This window comes from Prionailurus bengalensis, chromosome D2 (genome assembly GCF_016509475.1).
Source record: "Prionailurus bengalensis isolate Pbe53 chromosome D2, Fcat_Pben_1.1_paternal_pri, whole genome shotgun sequence".
In the NCBI taxonomy this organism is placed as follows: Eukaryota; Metazoa; Chordata; class Mammalia; order Carnivora; family Felidae; genus Prionailurus; species Prionailurus bengalensis.
This window is the reverse complement of record NC_057351.1, coordinates 23,007,528-23,025,283: the sequence shown is the minus strand read 5'-3', so window position 1 is coordinate 23,025,283 and position 17,756 is coordinate 23,007,528. Positions and strand designations below refer to the sequence as shown.

The window sequence follows — 17,756 nt, the reverse complement described above, 5'->3', positions numbered from 1 at the left end:
ATTAATGTGAAAGAATAAATTTATTAATAAAATGTTATTAATTAGAGATTAAGAGAAAAAATAAATTTTTGTATCATTTATTATAATTCTACATGAAAAAAAATAATTCTACATGAACTTATACTTTTTAAACACAAACCTTTTTTTAAGAATGCAAGATTAGCCAAAAATTCAATGTTTTGAATTTTATTTATTGGATTAAAGATTTTAATATTATCTCATTATTGGCTGGGCTTATTATAGCATAAATACTGTGAATGTCTAAAAATTGAATTGGTTTCTATTTAGTAGACATTTTATAAAATAAAATGAAATGAAAAATAAATGCTACTGAAAGAAAATCCATACCTGATTTTTAAGTAATCGATGATAGCATTGGCTTGTTTTATATTAAAAAAACTCCATTCTTCATTTTTCTGTGAATGGGGTGGTCCTATTTCAGCCATAACTTCTCCAAGCCATTTTATGCTGTCTTCTAAGGACATACACAGTGCTGAAATAAAACCCAGAGACTCTTAAGCATTATTTTGATAGATGTTTTGGGAACAAAATAATTCAAAATAATTCAAGATGTCCTTAACGTCCAAATATTTACTTTTCCAATATTGGTAAGGCCAATGCTAATAGCAATGTTGTTTTTTAATGATATGTTAGTAATTACATTTTTGTAAAAGAACAGCAACTGACACATCCAACAATAATAAATTACTGTCATGCTACACAATTGTCTAAAGATTTTGTTTCCATTTTAAGATGCACAAATAATTTAAAATCTACCTAAAGATAACTTTAAAATGGAAAATATACTTTTTAAATGATCTTAGAATAAAGGAAAATATGGAAATGACACAATGGTGGTTTGAATTAGCTGCTAAGGAACACCTACGTGGTGGATTCAGTTACTGTAGACAGGAGAGCTGAACTCAGAGCTGAAAATGTAGATTAACAGAGTCAACCAACACTTGGCTTTGGCTGATTGTTACCACGTGGCGATTTGGGACTGAAGATTTTCATTAGATGCCAGAAATATGTATTTTTACGGAAAACATCAAGATATTTTTTTTTCTCCAAGATACAGACTTATAACTTATGTAAGCTGTTTCTCAAATGCATGGTGGTGGTGAGAGCCAGATGACAGCACAGAGCGAGGCTGACACCACTTTGCCACCATCACCAAAAATAAACAAGTCAATGGTTATGGTCTATTCTCCTGCAACTAAAAACAAACAAGAAAGGAATAGTATCTTTTATGGCATGTGTCAAGTTGAAAAAGAAGTAGATAAATGTCAAAAGCCTTAGGCTCAACATTTACAGTGTCTATAACACAAATATGAACTTCCATCTTCGTTTCCTATTTAATTATGCTCATTTTTATTTGTGGCAGGCAAAATATTATTTCCATCACTCACACACACACACACACACACACACACACACTGACAAGTGATGAGTGTATGGACATGAGACTGAAGAGACTGAGGTGGAGAGTTGAAAATCTCTGACAAAGATGAGATTGGAGCAGCTTCTTGGGTTGGGGGAGGTGTTAGCTGGGGGTCTGGATGAAGGCTCTGGGGAGCACTGTGCTGCTCAATGTGAGCCCCACCCTCCCGGATCCAACCTCTATCTCTCTTAGGAAACCAGCAGTAAACTTTCTACTTCTTGCTAATGGAGTGCATCTTTCAGGGAGGTCGGAGTGGGTAATGCAGAGGATTTATGAGAACATAAGCAGATTGTTGGATCCAGCCACTTCTGGTAACACAGCTACTCTTTCACTCTGGGATGTGTTATGCCCTCAAATTACTGATCAAATAACAGTAAAATGATTAAAAATCTTAGGAAGACATGATGAACACTAACTTGAAATTTGTTTAGTCTAGATTCTTTTCTACCTGTGGGAATGAGAATGAAGCGAAAAACTGTGTAACAATTAAAATCTGGTTTGATGAATGACAATTGGTCCATTTCTCATAGCGCCCCTTCAGATTTTCTTTTATATATGTTAGACACACAAGTTATTGCTGGGCTTTACTGTATCATTCTAAGGGAAGCTCAGTTATTATTGTACATTTCTTTTCCTATGATAAACTTGAAACTGTTTGGGGATAACTTCAGAAATGAAAAATTTGTTGGATAAAAGCAATTCAAAAATGAATGGATTAAAAATCTGAATCATTTAATTACTAAAATGGTATTAATTAGAGATGCTGGAGGAAAAAGTAATTCTTAGATGATTATAATTCTAGATGTAATTACGTGTATCAAGCACAAAAATACATTTATATGACTATTTTCTTATGTTGAAATATAATTGACACTTTAAAACTGTTTTCTATGTCTAATGTCTTTCTATAGATAATGGCTTTAAAAATTAGGAAAGTTATCACTTCACTTATCTAACTGAAATATTTGCTTTTAAAAATCATATTTAGTGATATGATTAAAATATGAAAGATTAAACCATTTAAATAGTAAGGGCTATTAGAAATCAAAGTTATTCTTTGAAAATTTAGGATAATGAACGAACATGCTAGAATAATTAGTTGGAAGACGTAAGATGGTACCTTATAACTGCCACTTACTAGCTAGGTGATCTAAGTTTCATTTCCTAAATCTGTAAACGAACATAAGACTGACTTTCAAAATGATGGTGCTGTTGTGAGGCTCAAATAAGGCATGCATGTTAAACTCTTGGTAAACTGAAATATGTACACTACTATATTACATGTATATAGAGCTTTCTAGAGTCAGCTCAAAGCTGGCACATTTGATGTAGCAGTAGGAAGGATGAATTCTCAGTCACTGGGGTTGATGCTTGTGACCTTAAGGAGTTATTTAATCTTTCTAAATCTCATTTATTTTTCTCATTTTTAAAATGGGGAGAATAATAGAACTATTTCAAGGTTGTGTGTGAATTAATTAGACAGTATTTGGAAAGCAAATGCACTGACTGGCACAAGATAATCCTACACAAATGTTACCTATTATTATCATTCCTATTTAGGGGGAAATAATTAAACTTCGTGGAACAAAAAAAGTATTCTGTGGCTATTTGCTAATATTCATGTTATATAGAGGAGAATCAATCTAGGCCCATCAACCTGGACAGGGGTCAAATATCCAGTCTAATACTCAACAGCTTGTCCTTGGTCAGACCCTGGAAAAACTAGAGCCCAAAATGAATATTATTAAGACAATCCTATGTTGCATTATCTTTTAGTTTTGATCCAATGTGATTCCAGGTGAGTTGTCTGCAGAATGCCTTGTGGATAATGAAGCACAAACTTGAGACAAGGAACAGATCAGAAACTGAGTCAGTAGAAAATGCAGTTCCTACGCTAGAATTTTATTAACGGTCAACCACGCTGCAGTCAACAGCCTAGACATGTTCTACGGTGCTTTTTCTGTTAAGATGTTGCTGGATGCAAATGTTCACTGTGTGCTCAGGACTCTACCTCCTCTGAGTCCAAGTATAAACAGACTACCTCTTTCTTTGACACACTTACCTATGATTATATTCTTTCACGATGATAACTATAACCTTCTTATGTTTAAAGGTTTGAGGGAATTTTTTTTTCCTGCCCAAAGGGAAAACTAGATCCCTTGCTTTTTTTCTGGTTAGATTTTACATATGTACTTTCACGCTCTCTTAGTTTATGAGTAGTTGCATGGGTCCTGCTCAAGTTTTTAAAACTCATTTTTGAACTGATATCAACAATATAAAATTTCACATAAAAGAAATATTTTTGAGTCATTTGTAAGTTACAGAAAAAAATAAAATGGAAATATCTTGTCAAATTTGGAATGTGAAGATTCATGAAAATGTTTTACTTTCCTTTATTCTGTTTCTAGATTGTGAACATTAAGCTAAGAGGTTGCAAACCATAGGACTGTTCACGTCATATATTCTTTTTTTTTTTACCATAAGTCTGTCTGACTTATTTCAATTTTTGCATAGGTGATATATTCACATGGTTCAAAAAACATAGGTGAATGTATATTGTGAAAAGGCTTCCTCACCTTTGTTGCCCACACGTCCACTTCCCACATCCTTCCCTACAGAAAAAATTCCCCAGTGCTATTGAGAAATAATTGACATATATCACTGTGTAAGTTTAGGGCACACAGCAAGATGGTTTGATTTATTGTCCAGTGGTTACTGCAGTAGATTTAGGTAACATCCATCTTCTCATATAGACACAATAGAGAGAAAAGAAGACAAAGGAAAAAAATTCTTGTGATGAGAACTCTTAGGATTTACTCTCTTAACAACTTTCTTGTATATCACACCTGGTAACTGTCATCAGCATGTTGTTCATTACATCCCTAGTACTTATTTATCTTGTATGTGGAAGTCTGTAGCTTGACCACCTTCCACATTCTGGTATCCACAATTTCTATGGGTTTGGTGTTTTGTTTCTTTGTTTTTGTTTTAAATTCCACATGTAAGTGCAATTGTACAGTATTAGTCTTTGTCTGATTTATTTCATTTAGCATAACGCCTTCAAGTTTCATCCATGTTGTCACAAATGGTGAGATTTGTTTCTTTAGGGTGAATAACAATGTTCCATGGTTATGTATATATACTACAACTTCTTTATCCATTCGCCCATAGATGGACACTTAGGTTGTTTCCATATCTTGGTGATTGTAAATAATACTGCTATGAACATGGGGGTGCAGATATCTTCTTGAGTTAATGTTTTTGTTTCACTTGGATATATTCCCGGAAGTGGGGTTGCCAGATCATATGGTTGTTCTATTTTTAATGTTTTGAGGAAACTTCATACTGCTGATTATTTATATAAATCATTAATTTCTATCAGTATAGATTGGTGGATGTTAATTTTGTACTTTGGATTATAATTCAATACTATCATGCTATTTTGTTCATATTGTTCCAACTTTGGACATTGGAAACTTTTCAGTTGGTTTCTCTATTTCATTGACACACCAACCATCATTTTGATTTTTGAGCATTTACTCTTGGCCACTACAATATGCCCCCAGGCTCATCTTTTATGTTCCCTGCTCCAGGTCTACAGTAAGCCTTCTCTCCTTTTCTTGGAGAATTAAATTATAAACCAAGACCTGGTTCCTGGGTATGCTCATTACTACTGGGATGCTGTCGCTTCTAGGCCTTCTCTGCAGACAGAGCTAAGAAGTATATGTACATACACTTAACTCTACAAATATATGTGTATCTACATTAAGTTAAGTGAGTTCATGCTGATTTATCTCCAGGTGATATTTCTCATTTTTTGCTTTTACAAACATGACTGAAACTAACGACTTTACTTACACGTATGTAAGTCAATATGTAGGATAAATTCACAAAAGTGGAATTGCTAGGTCAAAGGGGACAATACATTAGTGAATTTGATAGATAGCTGCTAACCTAAACTCCTCAGGAGGGTTTTAAATACATATTTCCATTAGCAATATAGGATAGTACCTATTTTCTTATAGCTTTGACAGCTGAAAATGCTACCAAAATTTTAAAGTTTTGTCAATCTGACATATGACATTTCTGTGTAGTTTTAATTAGCATTTTCCTTATTATCTTTAATGCTAAACTTTTCATTTAAGAATCACTTGTACTTATTTAGTCATATCCTTGGCTTACTCTTCTATTGAAGTATTGGTCTTTTTCTCCTTGCTTTTTCATGCTTTTTTTTTTTATATTATAGAACTTAATTGTTTGCTGGTGTCTGAGATACAATAATCTCCCCAGTTTCTTATTCTTTTTTTGATTTTTCTCTTGGTATTTTTTCTTTGTAGACTTTTGGTTTTTATATATCAACTTTAATTATCTTTGTTTTTATGGCTTTGGAATTTTGAGGCATAGTTTTAAAGGTCTTCCCCATCCAAGGTTATAAGGCATTTATCCACGTTTTCCTCCAACATTTTTACAGTTCCATTTATTTTACATTTACATTAAGTAAAAAAAGTGATCCACTTGTAATATACCATGGTTTATGGAAATACGGAGGGTTGGATCCAATTCTATTTTTTTCTAGATGGACACAGTATTATTTACTAAATAGTACATCTTTTCACCATGGATATTTCAGATGTCATTTTATAAAATACTGAATTTCAATGCTTGGGTCTATTTCTAAACTTTCCATTGTGTTCTATTGGTCTGTCTCTTTAGTCATTAATCACTGTGTTCAAATATTTGAGATATTATAACACTACACTACTATTCTAATCCCAAGATAGGCTATAGTTTATTATACTTTTTATTTTTTAAGTTTATTTATTTTGAGAGAAAGAGATAGTGCATGTGCACAAGAAGAGGAGGGGAGAGAAGAGAAAGAGGCAGAAAGAGAGGGAGGAGAGAGAAACCCAAGCAGGCTCCACACTGCCAGTGCAGAGCCTGATGCTGTGCTTGAACTCATGAGATGTGAGATCATGACCTGAGCCAAAATCAAGAGTCGGACACTTAACCAACTGAGCCACCCAGGAACCCCTACACTTTTTAAAGGCAATTTGTATTTGCTTATTTTCTATATTTTTGTTAGAATTACCTTGCCTAGTAAGCCACCTCTAGGCAAAAACATCAACAGAAAACTTGGTAATTTTATTGCGATACTATTATTATACATTAACTTAGTGAGATTTAGCATTTTTTTTTGATGTGGAGTATTTCCATGAATATTGTCAAGTTCTTCCAAATGTTGAAAACTTCCTTGTGACCTTTAAAAATTCTCTGAAGTTTTTTTCATATAGAACTTGTACATTTCTTTTTAAAGTTTATTCTTAAAAAGTTTGTCTTTTTTGTTAGAGCATATATTTTTTTCTTCCATTAAATCTTTGTTTTTATACATAAGTATATATTTTTAAAATTATTATTAGATTTCCTTAATTTTACTTAATGTTCTTTTTCTGTTTGAAGAGCCCATCTAGGATACCACATTACATTTTGGAGTCATGTCTCCTGAGGTTTCCCTAGAGTGATAATTTCTCAATCTTTTCTTTTTTTCAATAGCCTTATTAGTTTGAGGAGTACTGGTCAGATAGTTTGTACAATGTCCCTCAGTTTGGGTTTGTCTAGTGTTTTCCTCATGGTTGACAGGACTTATGGGTTTTGACAGCTTTGCCTATTTTTAATAGGATTGTTTTCTTATTGTTGTTTTGAGAGTTCTTTACATGTTATAGAAACAAGTCTTTTGTCAAATACCTGATTTGCAGATTTTTTTCTCTCTGTAGCTTTTCCTTCCTTTAAGAGTGACTTTAATAAAAGAAAAGATTTAAAATTTGGTGAAATCTAATTTATCAGTTTTTTCCTGTATGGGTCATGTTTTGGGGGTCATGGGTAAGAACTCTGTAAAACACCAGGCCATGAATATTTTCTTCGAATTTTTTTCCAAAAAATCCAATTAGAGCTAAGTGTATCAAGTAAAGGGTTTAGGCTGATGTGTATTTTTTTTTTTAGCATAGGTGTTCCAATATTTGTTAAAAAGATTGCCCAGTTCAGTTGAATTGCTTTTGCATATTTATCAAAAAAATCAGATGACCTTTTTTGTGTCAGTGTATTTCGGCATTCTGTCTTCTGTTCCTTCTGTGTGTCATCTTCACTAATTCAACATTGACTTTATTTTTTTAACTTTACAATAAGTCTTAAAATTGGGTAGTATGATTTATGCAGCTTTATGCTTATTTTTCAAAGGTGCTTTAGCTATTCTGAGTCCTTAGCCATTCCATGTAAATTTAAAAATCAGCTTGGTATATCTAGAAAAAAATCCTGCTGGGATTTGGATTGATACTGCATTAAATGTACAGATCAATTTGGGAAGAAGTGACATCGTTACCATGTAGAAACTTCTAGTCCAACAACACTGTATGTTTTCCATTTATTTGGGTTTTCTTTTCTTTGATCATCATTTTGTAGTTTATAGCATACAGATTTTGTACATTTTTGTTAGATTTATACTTAAGTATTTCTTTTATTTTTTGAGCTATTGTGAATAATACTATTTATTAAAATTTTGATATACAATGTATATGGCTAATACACTGAAATACAATTGACTTTTTGTATTTTGACCTTATTCTTGCAAACTTGCTTAACTTATTAGTTCTAGGATTTTTTTTTATTTTGTGTATTTTTTATATAGACAATCCTTTCATCTGAGAACAGGGACTGTTTTATTTCTTCCTTCCCAATCTGCATGCATTTTATTTTTCTACTCTATTGCACTTATTGCTAAGAATTCCGTCCTATGTTGAATAGGAGTGCTAAGAGTAGACATTCTTGTCTTGATCCTGATCTTATGGGGAAAGAACTTGGTCTTTTACCACTAACTATAATGATAGGTTTAGGTATTTTGTAGATGTCATTTATGACGTTGAAAAGTATCATTTCTTGTCTTAGTTCTCTGACATTTGTAAAATAATGAATGGATGTTGTGTTTAGCCAAATGTTTTCTCTGTATCTATTTATCCCATGTAGCTCGTCCTCTTTTGATCATTTACATTGATGAAATTTTCAAATATTGAACCACCAGTGAATTTCTGGGATAAACCCCAATGGGTTGTGTTATTTTTTTTATATGTTGCTTGATTCATTTTGATAATATTTTGTTGAAAAAATGTTTTGTGCATGTTCATGAAGGATATTGGTCTGTAATTTCTCCTCCCCTTCCTCCTCCTCCTCCTCCTCCTCCTCCTCCTCTTGCTGTTGTTGCCTCCTTTTTTCCCTCTCTTTTTTTTCATACTATCTTTGTCAGGTTTTGGTATGAAGATAACTCTAGCCCCATAAAATGAGTTAGGAAGAACTCTTTCTCTATTATTTCTAGAAGAGATTATGTACAATTGGTGGCATTTATTCATTAAATGCTTGATAGAACTTTCCAGTGAAAATATCTGGGCCTGCAGATTTTTTACTAGAAGTTTTGAGCAACAAATAATTCAATCTCTTAAATAGTTCTAAGACTATCATGTCATAAGTTTCATCTTGCACAAGTTTTGCTGGCTTGCAGTTTTGGGGGACTTGGTTCATTTCCTCTTTGCTTTCTAATTTATGTATATAAGTAGTATTCTCCTAATATCCTGTTAATGTCGGCAGAGTCTGTAGTGATATCCCCCTTTTTTAATACCTGATAATGATCTGTGCCTTCTCTTTTTTTTTTTTCTGAGACAAGTTTTTCTTCATGTTTAGCAATTTTATTGATGTTTTCAAATATCCAGATTTTGGTTTCATTGATTTTTGTCTATTTTTTTTTTTTTTTACAATTTCATTGATTTCTGTTCTTTATTATGTCTTTTTTTTCTGCTTGATTTCTGCTTATTTTTTAAAACTGCCTTTTAAGGTCTAAGTTTAGATTGTGAATTTTAGACTTGTTTTATAATATAAGCATTATATTATAAATATATAATACAAACTTCCCTCTTCTCATGGACTCAGCTCTGCCACATAAATTTTCATACATTTTATTTTTACTTACTTAAAAGTCTTTTCTAACATCTGTCAAGATATATGACCTGCATACTATTTAGAATTGTATTGTTTGATATGTTTGAAGCTTTCCTGATATATTTCTGTTAATAATTTCTTGTTTAATACCATTATGATCAGAGAACATATTTGTATAATTTCAATTATTTTAAAAGTAAAGTTGTTGTATGGCCCAGGATATGGTCTGCCTTGGTGAATATTCTGTGTGCATTTGAAAACAATGACTATTCTGCTGTTTGGGGGTAGACTGTTCTATAAATGTCAATTAGACCCAGTTGGTTGATGGTGTTTTTCTTTTGGGTTAGCCTGTTTGTAGTCCAGTCAGTCTCTTGAATTTATGAGCTTATGCCTTTTGCCAAATTTGGGAAGTTTTCAGCCATTATTTCTTCAAATGTTTGTTTAGCAACATCCTCTTTCTCTGGTCCTTTTGGGACTCTAACAATACGGATATTAGAACTTTGGTTGTCCCACAAGTCTCTGAGGTTTTTTTCATTTGTTTGCCAATCGTTTTCCTCTGTATTATTCAGACTGGATAATTGTTACCACTTCATATTCAAGTTCACTAATTTTTCCTTTGTCTTCTCTCCATTATATTCTTTCTACCTAATGAGATTTTGATTTTGGTTATTATATAATTTCATTCTAAAATTTCCATTTGTTTCTTCTTTATACCTTCTATTTCTTTCATGATTCTTTTTAACACTTATTTCAAGGATGTTCATGATTGTTCACTTAAGCACTTTTATAATACCTGTTTTGAAGTCTTAAACATATAATCTCAATATCCATTTCATCTTATTGTCGGCACCTATTTCTTATATTCCATGCAAGTTGAGATTTACATGGTTCCTTGTTTGCCAAGCGATTCTGGCAATGGTATTGAAAAATTATTGTTTAGATATATATAGTACTCAAAGATTCTATAAATATTTGATCTTTGTTCATGAGAGGGGAAAAAAACAGCCTTAGTCTGATCAGTTAATATCATACAATTTTTTTTCATTATCAAGTATAATTATTTTTTCTCCTGTTGGTACTATTATTTATCTGTAACGTAGCACTATATACTTATGTATAAGCAAAGATAAAATTCCCCCACTTGCAGAGAAGAAAAATAGTGTTTTCTTTTTCTCACATACAAGAACTACTAACTCTTCCCTTGTAAGGCTGACTAAAAGCAGGAAGTGTGCATAAGGCATGAGTGGCTTCTCTATTAGTTTTGCTAATTCACTTAAAATTTCTCCTCCTAGAAACTGATACACAAAATGTGACCACAATAAGGCATCTATATATTTTGCCACAGTGATGGTGACAATTCTTTAGGAGGAGCAAGGTCTTCTACCTGCTGAATTAAAAAAAAAAGAACTAAAAACAAGCAAACGACCAAAAAGAAAAGAAAAGTTTTAAAAAAGGAAGGAAGGAAGGAAGGAAGGAAAGAAGAAAGGAAGGGAGGAAGGAAGGAGCTATCAACTGACATTAGCATGTCTTTCAGTTGAGACACAAATACCTTTATGTTTATAGTGCTCATGGCCTTTTCATTATATACTGGGAGATTCAAGTTCTAGTTCTGCCACTTCACAGCTTGCAACCCTGCTCTGTGGACTACTTGCTCAGCTCTGATATAGTGGTTATAATACCTCCCATGTGGGAGTTGCTCTGAGATTCAATAATGCATGTTAAAGATTAGAACCAAACATAGTGCCTAGCACACAGAGTTGGCAATATATCAGTGATAGATTTCCTTCTTTTCTTCCTTCCAAGAAGCAATCCTATTTATTCTGAAATAAAATTTATCATATTTAAAAGGGCTCTAAGGAAGATCCGAATTTCCTATAGTAACTCATTCTATAGAAAATATAGAAATATATAAGAAAAAACTTATATATAAGTTATATAAGAAAAAAGTCACAAAATCTAAGTGAATGTGAGTAATGTCCATTTAATGGGGTTTAGATATTGACTAAAGTTACCTCCTCTCATTAATCATTCTGAGATATCTAGTAATACTTGTAGGTTAGATGAAATGAAACATCTCAAATAATTAAAAAATACCTAAATAAATGTGAACTACTTGACATTTTGGGGATAGATGGCATTGACACGATTTTTAAATGAAGTTAACATATCTTTGGCAAGTTAAGAGAACTTTAGCATTATTTAACACTACTTGAAATTTTACAACTTAATGAAGGTATGAACCAGATCTTTGATCTACCTGGGGAAAAAAAACCATAATTTTCATTAAAGGAATTACAATAAAATTAGGAACTTTTGTGTAAGAACATTCATTTAGACAGTGGACTAAATGTTTTCTTAAAAGAAAAAACAATGTACTTACTTCTAAGATTATGAAGTAACATATCTAGTAAAGTCATAAATTTTGAATATTGAGTAACAGAAAAGTCCATTCCTCTAGCCCACAAAAATCCAGATACATAATAATCTAGTAGAATGGCTTCCTTTAAACAGGTTTGAAGGTTTTTGAAATTCAAAAACTCTTTCAGTTTTCTGTAACGAAAAGAAAAATCCAGACATTAAAATCAGATTAGTGAACATTTCCTCTTCTACGTTTTAAAAACGCAGATATTTTTCTTGAATTAAAATTATATAACGCCCTGAATCTAAAAATATCCCTAAGTTACGTCAAAATCCTAAGTCTAAAATGACATTCAAAAGGGAAACAGAAAAAACAACAACAAAAAAGGAAACAAGAGAGGTAAGAAAAGAAAGAGATGAAGAGAACAAGCATGAGCACTCTTTTTGGGCTTCTTCCTCCACTTCTTCTATTCTTCTCATTGTTCTCTTCACCTTCTTCCTCTTCTGCCCCTTCCATCTTCCAAGTATAGTAACTTTACTAGCATTTTTTTTCTCCAAAATTCAATTCCTTTTTCCATTTATATGATCAAATTTATTTCTGACAATGTTCTGGAACTGTATTGTGAAATATTTGTTCTGTTTTCTTTCTTTTTTTAATATTTACTTAATTTTGGGAGAGAGAGAGCATGAGCACGTGGGGGAAGGGCAGAGAGGGAGGCACAGAATCCCAAGCAGTCTCCGCAGCTGTCAGGGCAGGAGCCTGAAGTGGGTCTTGAACTCAGGAACCGTGAGATCATGACCTGAGCTGAAACCAAGAATCAGACACTTAACTGACTAGCCACCCAGGCGCCCTTGTTCTGTTTTCTTTTTTAAAGAATTCCAATTATGTCTATTTTACTCGTTTTGCCTATAGCTATAATTTCTGTTAACCTTCAAAAATTTTTCAAATCATTGCCTTTTCATTTATGTATCTTTCTCAATACAGTTCCTTAGTGTTTTCAGCAGTTTCAAACCCTTGGGCTGCTTATAGATCTCACCTCTATAAGAACTTTGTTTTCTATTCTTTGCTGTTTTACATGTTTTATCACCTTTTATCTCTTGTTATCTCTTCCTTGAGTTTTTGTATCTCTGTTTTATGCTCTTGTTGTGATTGTTTCATGTTTCTTTTTAGTTCATGATAAATATTTGACAGTATATTTTATGTACTCATGGCTATGTTCATTTGGTTGTATTTTCTTTGCCTGCCAGGTTTTTTACCCCTTACTCTTCAATTATTTAAAAATTTTTTTTAAATATTTATGTTTGACAGAGAGAGACACAGAGCATGAACGGGGGAGGGGCAGAGAGAGGAAGACACAGAATCTGAAGCAGGCTCCAGGCTCTGAGCTGTCAGCACAGAGCGTGATGCAGAGCTCAAACTCACAGACTGTGAGATCGTGACCTGAGCTGAAGTCGGATGCTCAACCGACTGAGCCACCCAGGCGCTCCTCTTCAATTATTTTTTAAATGTCATTGTATGCATATTCTTTGTTTTGTACTCAAACCTGGCCAAGTGACAAGCTACAAAATAAGTTTGTTCCAATTATTCCAGGTTATTACTCTTTTTTCAATTAGTGGGTTAAAAGAAAAGAAAAAAGTAGGATAGGTATTCATTACCATCACATAAACAATCTATTTCTTGTAAATATGGCAATTATCTGTTCCAAGCCTGTGCCTCCTCATCCTGATGTTGCATACAAGGGTTCTTGAAATGGCACTTCAGGTTTTTATTCTGATCTAGGAGAATACTTATCTTTTTTTTAAGCTCATTCTAAGATCTTTAACTATGTATATCCTTCTTGCTCTTTCTCCTCCACTCCTGCTTGATCTATAATGCTTCTGGCAATCATCCTCACATTTTGTAGTTTGGATTTACAGCATTCCCCTTGTTTGGACAAAGAAGTGATTGGTATTTCCTCATTGCTTAATAGATTTCTGAGGGAGCATATGTGGGTGTGTGACAACTTTATACTGCCATTTTCACAAACAGGAAGTCTTTATTATTAATAATATTGAAATAGATTTTATGATCAGAATGATAAATACAGCAGGATTAAACAAGTTTGGGAACAAATGAAGCTGGTGTTGTGTTTAACTCTCTAACATCCATCTCATCTATAGTGGTATCAAAGTAGACCTCAATGCCAAAAATGAGTTCTGACTCTTCTAAACCAATTGTGATACTCTCACCCCCATCCCATCATGCCATAAAATGGCATTCCGTATATGTATTCCCTATAGTAACTATTGGTGTATGGTGAACACTCTCCTAAAAGTGTTTGAATTCATAACTAAGGATGAGGTTTACTTTCTTCTGTGGAACAGAAATACAAAAAAGTAAATAAATACATTTGACCACTACTGGTACCCATCTTATAATCATAAGAAAAATCAGTCCCCAAATTATACTCATTTCTTGATGATACCACTGAGGCCTTGCATCAATCAACTCTGGACTCAATCTATCTTTGAAAGTTGTTATGTATATTTTACATATACATAACATTGTCTTCTGTTTCCAACAGTTAGTCTTCCTTCTAACTGCACTCTTCATCTGCCATCTCCATACGTTGTTTTTTTTTTTAATTTTTTTTTCAACGTTTATTTATTTTTGGGACAGAGAGAGACAGAGCATGAACGGGGGAGGGGCAGAGAGAGAGGGAGACACAGAATCGGAAGCAGGCTCCAGGCTCTGAGCCATCAGCCCACAGCCCCACGCGGGGCTCGAACTCACGGACCGCAAGATCGTGACCTGGCTGAAGTCGGACGCTTAACCGACTGCGCCACCCAGGCGCCCCTCCATACGTTTTTTAAATATTAAATATTTTACCTAAATAGTTACATGTGCTCCTTGCCTTTCATTTTCATTTTTTCAGTGTTTTACTGTATGTAAATGAAGGCAACTATTTGTCTAAGAATATCTTAGTGAAACTTCTTTGGCATCCCTGTATCTTTGCTCTCCCTCATCCCCCTGCCACCACTTCCCCTAACACCATTTGAATCTTAACCTTCAACTTGAATTGCAGGGCCGAATATTAACCATTTCTATTCTTTGTTCAGTCATTTCACCCCAAAGGAGATTATGCAGGGAAGCACTTGGAGCAAGATGCTGCCACAGTCTGAATGCAAAGCTTCCACGCATTTTACTGGCAAACTTGTAAGTTCTTCCTCTGGGGATAAGAAGAGACGGGACATGGGAGAGGGGAGAGATGGCTATTGTTGTGGCATTAGAGACTATAGGAAAAGAGAAAGATGCTTCACAGGGATCTAGGAAATTGTGCTATAGTGATAGGTGATGTAACTATCAACTTTGTCTCACCAAGAATTCCAGTGAAAGCATTACATTATTCCTACATGCTCTTGAAATTGGAGTGCATCTTATTTTTTAAATATGATGACATGCAGAAATAAGCCTTAAGGCAGGAGCTGCACAACGCATGAAGGCCCAGTTATGGAAAGGTTATTAAAAGATCTTTCAGGGTTATTTCTGTGTTCAAATAGTTATTTTCAATTTAGTCCTTATCCTTTTTTTCAAAAGGGATTTGGGCGGATCTGTAAAAAATCAGGGTTACATTAAAAGCATGAATGATTGATAATAGTTAGGAGATCATGAGAAATGTATGCAGACATTTAACTTCACTTGAAGTGTACTCTAGAAATATGTTTTAATGATACTATAATGTTTCATTTGGTTGGCTGCTTTCATGAAACACAATTTTTAATTTTAAAAGCTAAGGAAATGTGCTGATTTCCTGTAATTTATTTAAATAGGTTTATAGCTTTGTAGACTGTATGATTTTGGCATACTTCTGTCACTTGGTGACAGGATACCTAAATTATATTTTTGTCATTTTGAAAGGTATGTAATCCCCATGTATAATAATGCTATTTTAAATAGAAATGAATGATTGATTGCAAATATTTCAGGATTACTGTTCTAAAAATCACATAAAGAACCTCAAGAAAATTACTTTGTGAAGAAATGGCTCCTGACATAACACTGTCATTTATCCAAAATTGATATCCTAAAATATGAGATTACTTCAGGTGAATTCTATTAATGAGAAAGTCTAAAAGGTCAACCTGCATTGAACCTCATTGCTTCTATACTGCTAACTTCTGTATCACCCTCTGTATCATTTCTTTTATCCTAGAAGTCACCTCTTAAAGACTGAAAATACTTTTAAAATTTAAATATTTAACAACAAACAGAGCCAATAAGTGGAAAAAAAAAGATTGTCACACAAGGTATGGGATGCAGTAAAACTTAAAATTTGGTAAGAAATGAGTCTAAAAACAATTTGTTTGCAATACCTTTTATTTAATATTAATTGCATTTAATATAACATCTTTAATATTTAATACAAATAAATTGTAAAATATATTAAATATCTGTCATTTGCATCATATTATTTTGCCCAGTATTAAATAACCTATGTTTTGCATTTCAATGACCAACATTTGAGACTACCTAGAAATGGAAAATAATATTTTATTTACTAAGCACAAATAATCAGGGATACCATTGCAATGAATGCAGTTTACTAATCAATTCTCACACTAAAAACCAAAATTCCCAATGGGTATTCATTTCTTTAAAAATGGTAAAATCATCATGAGATATTTGTTTAAATATCTGTGACATTTTTTAATTGACTGACTAATACTTATAAAGATATAAGCAGTATGGCCAAATCACAGGTTACCAGGATTTCTAGCAGGATTTGCAGGCCCTGAAGGTAAAGAGCATCGTGGGAAAAGGCCTGTCAGTGTCATTTGCCTGCTCTTAATATGCCTTCTCTTCTCAGATTTCTCTTCCAGCCAGTACATCTGTCATATTTTCTTCTCAGTAGTAAATCACCTCTATTTCACAATATTTGTAAGATCTGCAAATGACAGACACTGACAGGATCATTTTCTGTTTGTCCATTATGGTCCACAATACCCTAACATCCGGACGACAGGCCTACAGAAATCTTATGAGACATTATAATCCAGAACATCACATCATTCCCACTCTCTACACATTATAGTCAATGAGGTTTCCATTATTAGAGCAACATAACTTTTGAAATGACTGATTATTCAAAACACGTTTTAGGAACTTGTGTGTTAGATATATCTAACTAGAATTCTAAGTAAATAATTTGCTGTAGAAATCAATGGCCTTAAGAATGAGATGTACATATACTAGAATTGTTGCCCATAAATTCAGTTTTACTCACATTTTTAGGCAAAATATATGAAATCAGAGTATTTAGTATAGATTCATATCTGATAAGAATCCCAGGTAGATGGCTTAATACTCAGGATTTCCAAAATATTAAAATGTATTAATTATTAATATTACAAAAAGTACAACTTATCCTTGTCACAATGAGACAGAAGACCTAAAGGTTATTGTGCATATTGAAAGTTTTATGAATGAAAAAGAAAAGAAGCAGAAGACAGCATATGTTAAAGGCTGCTTTTAACAATAAATCCTTACTCTCTCTTAACATTAACACATTGATCTGAAACACATTTCTCCCACAAAGAAGATAGCTGAGCAGTGTAAAAAGTCAGTTGTTTGAGAATTTTCATGTTCCAGACTCTGGATGGAGATATATATAATTATATATACACATAATCTCCAGAGTATATATATTTGCCTGATACAATAACTCTTTTTTAAAAAGTTTAAAATTTCTAATAGCATTTCATGGCCATTTATAGATGCAGAACTAGAACTGTTCTAGATTTCGTTGTAATATTGAAGTGCTTACTGTTGAACTCCATTTATGTCTTCTGTTAGCATTTCAGTGATTTGAGCAGCTGAAAGAAAATCTGGAGACAGAATCTTTCCATGCTCCTGGAATTCAGCATCTCTCTACCAACAACAACAAAAAAAGGTGGAATGAGTTATTTCAATCACATGTTCTACATATTAATCCAATGATAT

General features: G+C 33.1%; 1 protein-coding gene across 2 annotated transcripts in view; it reads right to left on the bottom strand.

The window, feature by feature from the left end:
* Positions 1–17,756, bottom strand: part of CABCOCO1 (ciliary associated calcium binding coiled-coil 1) — a 119,108-nt gene that overhangs the window by 88,703 nt on the left and 12,649 nt on the right. The window contains exons 2-4 of one of the 2 annotated variants that reach the window (XM_043596431.1): positions 17,581–17,684; positions 11,799–11,968; positions 349–493 (exon numbers count right to left, since the gene is read on the bottom strand). In XM_043596431.1, coding sequence (XP_043452366.1) covers positions 349–493; positions 11,799–11,968; positions 17,581–17,684 — 419 coding nt within the window. The remainder of the gene's footprint in view (positions 1–348; positions 494–11,798; positions 11,969–17,580; positions 17,685–17,756) is intronic. The other variant, XM_043596432.1, reaches the window with a different exon arrangement.